General features: G+C 46.6%; 2 protein-coding genes across 2 annotated transcripts; both read left to right on the top strand.

The window, feature by feature from the left end:
* Positions 1 to 4,569: 4,569 nt before the first annotated feature.
* LOC133744791 (ankyrin repeat-containing protein ITN1-like) lies at positions 4,570 to 8,053 on the top strand. Its single transcript, XM_062172834.1, has 4 exons — positions 4,570 to 5,355; positions 5,699 to 5,886; positions 6,207 to 6,785; positions 7,300 to 8,053. The coding sequence occupies exons 1-4, from the start codon at positions 4,759 to 4,761 to the stop codon at positions 8,051 to 8,053; spliced, it is 2,118 nt and encodes a 705-aa protein (XP_062028818.1). The 5' UTR covers positions 4,570 to 4,758.
* Positions 8,054 to 8,560: 507 nt separating this feature from the next.
* On the top strand, positions 8,561 to 9,106 carry LOC133744790 (uncharacterized). The gene has a single exon (XM_062172833.1). The coding sequence runs from the start codon at positions 8,561 to 8,563 to the stop codon at positions 9,104 to 9,106; it is 546 nt and encodes a 181-aa protein (XP_062028817.1).
* Positions 9,107 to 9,805: the final 699 nt, after the last annotated feature.

Below are 9,805 nucleotides of genomic sequence, written 5' to 3'. Positions count from 1 at the left end.
TTCACCGGCCAAGTTCTCCGCTCCGCCGAGCACATCCGCTAACGGCCAAGTAAACCACTGCTGTCTCCGCCTCTCTGAGCCTCCGGCGACCTTGGCTCTCCGCTGACTCCATGTCACCACTGAGCACCAATTCCTCCGCCGCCGAGCCTCCGCTACCGCTGGACAACCTCCTCCCCACACCCAGAAATTCAATCTGGGCACCCAGAAGTTCTCTCCCTCACCGGCATCGTTCATTCTGGATTCTCAAGAGACCGTCAATAACATATCAATTGCCGCTGATCACCCTTGACGCTCATCCCCGTGGTCTTCTTTGAGCATCTAATTTGAATGTCTCTGATATGAATGCCTGGTTTCTTCCCGAAGCTTGCAGCAACGCCAATAATTGAGGCACCGTTGCAATCAACGAAATCACTAGCCTTCTACTATTGCGCTCCGCCAAAGCAATGGACCGTCACGCTCGGCCAACTCCGCTAGCCTCCAAATCGGCATAAGATAAGTAACTATATCTTATCTTTTACGCTCTTTCAAAATTGAGCTAATGTCATGCCAATCACATGCTTTTACTACTTCTAAGCATGACTACAATGTTTCACACTTGATATGCTTTTACATGCTTCCATAAACTTTTGAGCATGCCTAAAACATTTCGAAGATTTGGCAACATTTTCTAGGCCTCACATGCTAGATATGCCATGCTTCACATACCGATCTCAATGATCCTTTAGCATATCTACAAAAATGCAAAAATGATATTAGCATCCACATTACAAGTACATGCTATACACATATGCCATGCTTCTATTTTAATTGCAACTCAATTAAATAAACATGGGACACTCAAACAAAATATTATTACTTGCTCTATGTGTTTATCATTTTTCATTCAACCGCCAAGCGGTAAGGCAACGCCTCATAATGACAATGACCGCTACGCGGCATTGCAGTCAAGCTTTTCTCCTTCGAGAAAACAGCAAGGGACTAGTTAACACAGCCCACGGCAGCCATTGATCCGGCAGTTAACCCCGACGCTTGGGTACCAAAGATTGGGCTCGCTACCCAACACCCTCTGCTCCGTGCAGCTCCCCTCATCAAACACTTTTCCGACCATCCGGAGGTCTATAGCCAGGAGTGGGGGACTCCTCGCAGGGCCTGGCAGGGGCCCACCCGAAAGGGCAAAAGCGTTCGCTCCAACCAATTCTAGATGGACGACGCACTCGCACTAATTATGCTTGATATACGGCACAAAGCTACGCTTTGGTATCAACCCGCAAGAACACCCTCCTTGACTGGGGACTTCGGGGACTTATACATACAGCCCAGCATAATTAGCAACGACCACGCTCATGCCTCAGGGCGTCACCATCGAGCTACCCGTTAAAGCCTCATGGCAACACAGGGCTCTGGGCTCGTGCCTCAGCAGCACCGCCAGGCTTTCGCGCTCGTGCCTCAGCGGCACCGCCGAGCTTTTTGCGCGCTCGTGCCTCAGCGGCACCGCCGAGCTTTTCGCGCTCGTGCCTCAGCGGCACCGCCGCGCTTTTTGCGTGCTCGTGCCTCAGCGGCACCGCCAGGCTTTCGCGCTCGTGCCTCAGCGGCACCGCCGAGCTTTTCGCGCTCGTGCCTCAGCGGCACCCCTGAGCTTTTTGCGCGCTCGTGCCTCAGCGGCACCTCCAGGCTTTCGCGCTCGTGCCTCAGCGGCACCGCCAAGCTTTTCGCGCGCTCGTGCCTCAGCGGCACCGCCAGGCTTTCGCGCTCGTGCCTCAGCGGCACCGCCAAGCTTTTCGCGCTCGTGCCTCAGCAGCACCGCCGAGCCTCCCTCACGAGCTTACCGCTCATGCCTTCTCGGCACCCTTGAGCTTCCGCTCACGCCTTCCAGGCACCGCAAGCTTTTGCTCACGAGCTTACCGCTCATGCCTTCTCGGCACCCTTGAGCTTCCGCTCACGCCTTCCAGGCACCACGAGCTTCCGCTCACGAGCTTACCGCTCATGCCTTCGCGGCACCCTTGAGCTTCCGCTCACGAGCTTCCCGCTCATGCCTTCGCGGCACCCTTGAGCTTCCGCTCACGAGCTTCCCGCTCATGCCTTCCCGGCACCCACGAGCTTCCGCTCACGAGCTTTCCGCTCATGCCTTCCCGGCACCACGAGCTTCCCGCTCATGCCTCCCCGGCAACCCTTGAGCTTCCGCTCATGCCTCCCCGGCAACCCACGAGCTTCCGCTCATGCCTTCCCGGCACCCACGAGCTTCCGCTCATGCCTTCCCGGCACCCACGAGCTTCCGCTCATGCCTCCCCGGCAACCCTTGAGCTTCCGCTCATGCCTCCCCGGCAACCCCGAGCTTCCACTCATGCCTCCCCGGCAACCCCGAGCTTCCGCTCATGCCTTCCCGGCACCACGAGCTTCCCGCTCATGCCTCCCCGGCAACCCTTGAGCTTCCACTCATGCCTCCCCGGCAACCCACGAGCTTCCGCTCATGCCTTCCCGGCAACCCACGAGCTTCCGCTCATGCTTCCCCGGCAACCCTTGAGCTTCCGCTCATGCCTCCCCGGCAACCCCGAGCTTCCGCTCATGCCTTCCCGGCACCACGAGCTTCCGCTCATGCCTCCCCGGCAACCCTTGAGCTTCCGCTCATGCCTCCCCGGCAACCCCGAGCTTCCACTCATGCCTTCCCGGCACCACGAGCTTCCCGCTCATGCCTCCCCGGCAACCCCGAGCTTCCGCTCATGCCTTCCCGGCACCACGAGCTTCCCGCTCATGCCTCCCCGGCAACCCTGGAGCTTCCGCTCATGCCTCCCCGGCAACCCACGAGCTTCCGCTCATGCCTTCCCGGCAACCCACTAGCTTCCGCTCATGCCTCCCCAGCTTCCGCTCATGCCTTCCCGGCAACCCACGAGCTTCCGCTCATGCCTCCCCGGCAACCCTTGAGCTTCCCGCTCATGCCTTCCCGGCAACCCCGAGTTTCCCGCTCACGAGCTTTCCGCTCATGCCTTCCCGGCAATCCTCGAGCTTTACGCTCCTGTTTACTCGACACACCACACGTTAATGGAACATTGAATTTTTCTACCATTTGTCGTTTACCGACCGCGACAAATCAAATTCTTTTCGAGTTCCATTAACACGAGCGAAAACCAAATAGACACAACCATACGCGCGGTCATCGTTCATGAGTTACAAATGCATACCTTCGCCGCACTCATGCAACTTACACCTCACGAGCGTAACCCCGTCAAAATCGACCTCGTTCGTCTCCTTGCGCGCGTCACACATTTATCATATGCAATCCATATGCTCACACGACCATGTATCACACACCCCATACGTTCATATATGCCAACGCATATCGGTGCAACTCACATTTGTTGCCCAATGCAACGAGCATTCTACGTATGCCTGTTTTTTGTCTTTGTTGTGCAGGTTAACGAGTCCCTTCTTGCTTACGGAGTTCGGGGACTTGTAGGGGCTCCGTACCGCCCGGTTACTTATGCTTGGTGACATCGTGTGTATAACTCCCCAACCAAGAAGCTCCTCTTACTTGGGGACTTCGGGGACTTGTACATACCTCCAACAATATGGAGTATTTGCTACATCACCAAGCATAATTAACACCCACTTTGGGACACCCACGAGACATGGCAAGGCCCAACCGAGACATGCATCGTGTAGCCCTATGTTCAAGTTACGCTACGGTATCCGGAAGTCGCAAATCCGCCACCGGGAAGCCACCTTCCCGCCCTTGCAAAGTTGCCTCCACAAACTAGGCATTTCCACACTAGAATAGTTTCTACACTAGAATAGTTGTTACTTGTCCCACATCGAAAACAATGTAAAGGAGATGGCTTCCTTCACCTATAAAAGGAACTCTCCTCCCACTTAAACACCATTCATTCCACAACCAACTCCATTACACACTTTGTAATCATGTTAGGCCGCAAGGCTCGACACACTAGTATAAGCTTTCAAGTGGACGTAGTCTCCCGCTAAGGCGGGAGGTGAACCACTATACATCTCGTGTCAATCTCTCTCTCTCTCTCACTTAAGCTAACTAGAGATCCCACGGATCACCAACGTTAACAACAACATATTCGTTATTTACGTACTGTATTCTTTCTTAAAGCTAAAGAGAAATGTGCTACCGCACGTAACAATATATACACACCGATGTGCCAAATTACTCATGACCATTTATTGGTGGTCCTTTTTGTTCTTAAAAGTGCTAAATATAAATAGGAAAAGAAGAAAAGTCTTAAACTGAGACTTCCATATATGTCTGCTAGCTACAGTCATGTAAACCCAAGTGGACTAATGACACTGTCGCCACCATGGCCAGAGACTTTGGATGCCGCAGGGCGCAAGGAGTCTTATTTTGTTTTGTTTATTTTTTGTCGCTCTGGTGTACATACTACATAGTGAAGGTGTCTTTGTCTTGACCATAATTGACAAGACTATTGATCCTGCTTTCCCCGCAATACACTATGAAGTTGCTTCAGACTTTACATGTAGCAGTTGGGGTTCTGATATATATTGTAGTTGTTGGTGACGGTCACTTCTCACTTCTCACTTCTCACTAGTCACATATTGGCTTTACCATTTCTGAACTACTGTCATGTAATTGTTGGAACTTCTGCGACTTTTAGATTTTCTGCAGCAATTACTCATCTCTTTAGAATCTAAATGCTGTGATTGCTTTCACCATGAGAAAATAGATAGAAGTAAGATCTTGATCAGGTTGATATAGTATAAGCGTCAGTGCATCACTTTCCTAGAATGGACCAGAGGTTGAAGGAGGCTTCTCAATCTGGAGATATTGATTTCTTGTACAGATTGATTATGGAGGATGGTGAACTTCTAGATCACATTACTGGGGCATCATTTGTCGATACTCCTCTACACATAGCTGCTGCCGAAGGGCATTCACAGTTTGCCATGGAGATAATGAGGCTAAAGCCATCATTTGCTAGGAAGCCGAACCAAGATGGATTTAATCCCATGCACTTGGCCCTGCAAAGTGGAAAAACCAGGATGGTGGTTCGTCTCTTAGATGCTGATAGAAGCCTTGTTCGTGTGCCAGGGAGGGAGGGTGTGACACCTTTGCACTATGTAGCCAGGGAAGGAAATATCGAACTCTTAGATGTGTTTCTATCGGCCTGCCCAAAATCTTTGGAGGATGTGACAATTCGAAACGAGACCTCTCTGCATATTGCGCTGAAAAATGACAAGGTCGAAGCATTTGAATTTGTGTTTAGATGGCTAAAAGAGGTCTGTTATGAAGAGGTACATCAATTGGAGAAAAAGGTATTGAACTGGAAGGATGAGGATGGCAACACTTTGTTGCACATTGCAGCACTTAGAAATCAACCTGAGGTCAGTTTTCCTGGTCTTATATTGACCTCAAAAAACATAAGAAATTTCAGCTTCAGATCTAAAGATAAACAATTTGTGAATCTCAATTGGGGGTCAATTTTATAGTATCATATAGTGGACACACTATATTATTAGTACCACAATATAGTGTAGTATATATGCTGCCAAAACAAGGCAGCAAAATTTTCATAACTGATAAAAAAGTTTCCAAGTTCTAATATATATCCTTTGAAGTTTGCAATCACTCAATTAAAGAGAAAGCAACTTGTTTTTTGGACTGAAAAGAAAGCAACCTTGTAAATTTTGATTTATCCAGCAATTGGACCATTTCTCCATTATGCAGGCAGTTATGCTTTTATTGACCTCACAAGTTGATGTAAACTTCAAGAATTTGGCGGGTTGGACTCCCCTGGACATCATACAGCATCAACAGCCACTGAATGACAGACGAATAAGGACTATGCTATGTGGTGCTGGAGCTCTTGAAGGATCTTCACTTCTGTCTGTTCCAACCTTCACGTATTACAAAAGGTTGAGGAACTCATTTTGATGAAATATTGGTACCTTTTGCTTGGCTTTTATTGATTTAAAGCATGCTCCCAGCCTAAATAGAGAGTTAGGATATATAATTAATTCACACGGAGGAAGAATTTTCAGTTTTCTTTTTTGGTTAACTATATTGCTCTGACTTGAGCAGAGTCATTCACATATCATCACTGCTACAGGTGCAAATGACTTGCACATAGGAAATCTAGAAATGTCTAGGCATCTTGCACAGTTATTCCATAATTGCATGTGACAGCATGCATTATATTCTAATCTCTCAGTTTTCTAATTATGTTATTTCTCAGCACGGATCAAAGGTTGAAGCAGGCTGCGCAAGGGGGGAATATTGGTGGCCTGTATGCACTGATACAGGAGGACTCATATATATTGGAGCGCATCAACCTTGTTCCATTTGTTGATACTCCTTTGCACATTGCTGCATCTTCAGGGCATACCGATTTTGCCATGGAGATGATGAGATTGAAGCCAGAATTTGCAAGGAAGCAAAACCCGGAAGGCTTCAGCGCAATGCACCTTGCTTTGAAGCAAGGAAAAACACATACATTGCTTTTTCTCCTGTCCGTCTATAGGGACCTTGTCCGAGTCAAAGGAAGGGAGGGAAAGACTCTCTTGCATTATGCAGCCGAAATTGGATACTTAGATCTTTTGGCTGAGTTTTTAGCAGCTTCCCCAGAGTCTATCATAGATCTGACAATTCGAAAAGAAACTGCACTTCATGTTGCTGCAAAGAATGACAAGTTGGAAGCACTTGAAGTCTTGATGGGATGGCTTCACCATGTTGATATGGACATGATCTTGCAGTGGACTGATGATGAAGGCAACACTGTACTGCACATTGCAATATTAAGAAATCAATTCCAGGCAAACTTTTCTTCCCTCAGTACTTATCCCTAACACTGACATAGAAAATTACAGTGTTGCTTCAGGTTTTTTTTTGAGAAGAAGTGTTGCTTCAGGTTCCGGTAATTCTTTTTGTGTTATTTTTTGGGGTTAAAAAAGGCAAGACAAATATTTAAGCATATATCAACTAGCTAGTCGCTTATTTTTCAGCAGAAACCTTTCAGAACTTCAATAATGACAAGTTTTTTTATTTTTATTCTTATTATTATTTTTATTTTTATTTATAACTATAAATTATGGTTTGTAGTCATAAGCTAGCCTCAAACTTATGTGAGAGCTGAAACAAACTTTCAATAGTAAGTCATTTAGCTGTCCTAAAAGGAAGAAGGAACCAAATTGCAGAAGAAACTCTTTTGGCTAGTCATAGTCTATGATAGCATGATCTATAACTCTAAACTATGGTTTTAAGACTATGTTTTCCCATTTTGAGAAGGAATCTATTTCAAAAGTATTTGACTAACTTTCCATCTAAATAATGCAGGTGGTGAGGTTGTTAATAAAAAGGGTTGATATAAATGCCAAGAATTTGGAGGGTTTAACAGCAATGGACATATCAGATCACCAAGGAATGCATAACAATAATACAGAAATAAGAAGTTTATTACTCCAAAGAGGAGCTTTGAGAGCTTCTTCACTCCCTAAACTTCCTACTCTTGCAAATTTTCTAAGAACAGAGATGTCATTGCTCGAAAGATGGGTTATGTATAGTTACCTCACTAAAAGTTGCATGTCAAATGAGAATCGTAATAATCTTCTAGTGGTAGCTGTCCTGATTGCAACAGCCACATTCCAAGCCGTGCTCAGCCCACCAGCCGGTATGCAGAAGGATTACTTCAGCACTCCATTTGGTCGTAAAACCAGCAGTGACGGATCTAATAGTACTGGTGAACCCAATGTACCATCAAACTTTGCCTCTCACTCCATGGTAGCATGGAGTTCTTTCCTGGCTCTGAACACCATGGCTTTCTTGACATCAATATCTGAGATATGGTTTCACCTCCCACGTGGCCTTTATTTTTTGACGAAATTGGTTTTACCACTTTTATTCTGCTATATGATTTCATTGAGTCTCACGACACCAGTGCTAAGCGTGACGCCTTTTTACTTCGTTCTAATTATTTTATCTCAATTGAAACGCATAGTCAGGAACTTGTTTTTTAAGAGGTCATTGGACATAAAGCTATCCCTGTTGAAGTATTGTCCCAACTTACATAGAGAAATTAACGCATAACCTTAATTTGTTTCCGTGGGATGCAAAGCAATGTTACATGCAACTCTTCTAATGTAGTACCCTAGTTACTCCATGTAATTATATAAAGCTTATGGTTAATTATGGAGGTAGTGTTGAAAATTAAAGTCTGTGTGCTAAAAAGTTGTTCAACTGGTTTTGTTGAACGTGCCTCACGTGCCTTTCCCAAACCTAGCCGTTACCTAACTTTCACACCGATTGGTCATTGTCGATTTTCATCTTTCCCGGCTCCGATTGTCTACCCAAACTTACTGGTGGCGTCACCGGCCTTTGTTTTCTGCGCCCTTCCACCGGGAAGTGGTGGAGGAGTGGATTCAATGTCGATTCAGAGAAAACGTGTGAAGAATGGTGGAGATATCAGCTCCGATCTGGAGGCACTCCAAATGGAGGATCTCGACACTACAGTGCAGAACCCTTCCCCTCTGCAACCCCAAATGACCTATGCGAGTACTCTGAAGAACCCAGTTGATCGTTACATACAGGCAAACCATGACTGAGGATTTTGAGTTCAATGATGATGACTGCACCTACTCTCAAGGTAAACATGGCCAAAACGTTTCATTCTCTGAGAAAGTCCATAATAAGCTTGATTTTGAATGGAGGTGCGTTGTTGTTGTCAAATTGATGGGGAAACCCAACTCGACGAACACTTTTGATTTCATGCTTAGAGGTCTCAGAAGGAAGTGGCACGTGAAAGGGGGTTGGCAGCTTATTGACCTACCTAATGATTTCTATATTGTGAAATTTAACCTGGAAGAGGACATGAACTATGCTCTGTGTGGAGGTCCATGGATCTTGACTGGCCAAACTCTTATTGTTAGGAAATGGAGACCTGATTTTGACCCCATGAAGGAATTCATTGGGAAGATGGCCCTCTGGGTGAGAATCTTTGGTTTACCGATCAAATTCTTCAAGGACTTCATTGTGGCAAAAATTGGTAAAATCATTGGAGATGTGGTTAAAGTTAACAAGCTCACTGTGGGCCAAGCTAGAGGACAATTTGCTAGGGTGTGCATTGAGGTTGATCTTAATTAGCAAGCCCCTGGGTCCTTTTGTCGAGGTTGAATCCATTGCCTATCAGGTTGTCTATGAAGGAATCTCATTGATTTGTTTTGAGTGCGGTTGCTTTGGTCATGCCAAGGACAAATGCCCTGCTATCAAAGTCACGGATAATACTCATCCCAAGCCACAAACTAGGAACTGTGATGATGAGACTAATTGTTAATGTTAGAAACCGAAGGCTCTAATTAACGTTAAAGATAGAGAGAGTAAGAGAGAGAGAAGACAAGATGTATAGTGGTTCGTCTCCCGCCGTAGCGGGAAACTACGTCCACTTGAAGTGTTGCACTATATGGGTTTGGGCCTTACGGCCCAAAGGGATTACAAAGTGTGTTGTAATAGGATTGTTTCTAAGTGGGAGGAGTGGTCCCTTTTATAAGGAAGGGAGCCACTCTCCTTTACATTTTCTTCAATGTGGGACAAGAAATCCTTCTTCTAGTCTTCAAAGCATGTTGTGAAGGCATATTGTCATGGTTGGGAAGTAGGCTTCCCGGCAAGCTCTTGAGCACTTCCGACTACCATGGCGTAGCTTGGACATCGGGCTACGGGATGCATATCGCGGTTGGGTCCCACCATGGCTTGTGGGTCCCCCAACAAGGGTGTTACATATGCTTGATGACATAGAGAATAAGCCATGCTAGTAGAGGTATCTACAAGTCCCCGAAGTCCCCAAGT

Source organism: Rosa rugosa, chromosome 4, assembly GCF_958449725.1.
Source record: "Rosa rugosa chromosome 4, drRosRugo1.1, whole genome shotgun sequence".
NCBI lineage: Eukaryota > Viridiplantae > Streptophyta > Magnoliopsida > Rosales > Rosaceae > Rosa > Rosa rugosa.
Note: the sequence above shows the minus strand (reverse complement) of the source record. Positions and strands in the feature narration are given on the sequence as shown.

What these genes read in the sequence shown, in the direction of transcription:
- LOC133744791 (XM_062172834.1), top strand. Translation starts at nt 4,759, where the DNA reads ATGGACCAGAGGTTGAAGGAGGCTTCTCAATCTGGAGATATTGATTTC. An exon ending in CACTTAGAAATCAACCTGAG is followed by an intron (nt 5,356 to 5,698) that starts GTCAGTTTTCCT and finishes TCCATTATGCAG; the next exon opens with GCAGTTATGCTTTTATTGAC. An exon ending in TTAAGAAATCAATTCCAGGC is followed by an intron (nt 6,786 to 7,299) that starts AAACTTTTCTTC and finishes CATCTAAATAAT; the next exon opens with GCAGGTGGTGAGGTTGTTAA.
- LOC133744790 (XM_062172833.1), top strand. Translation starts at nt 8,561, where the DNA reads ATGACTGAGGATTTTGAGTTCAATGATGATGACTGCACCTACTCTCAA.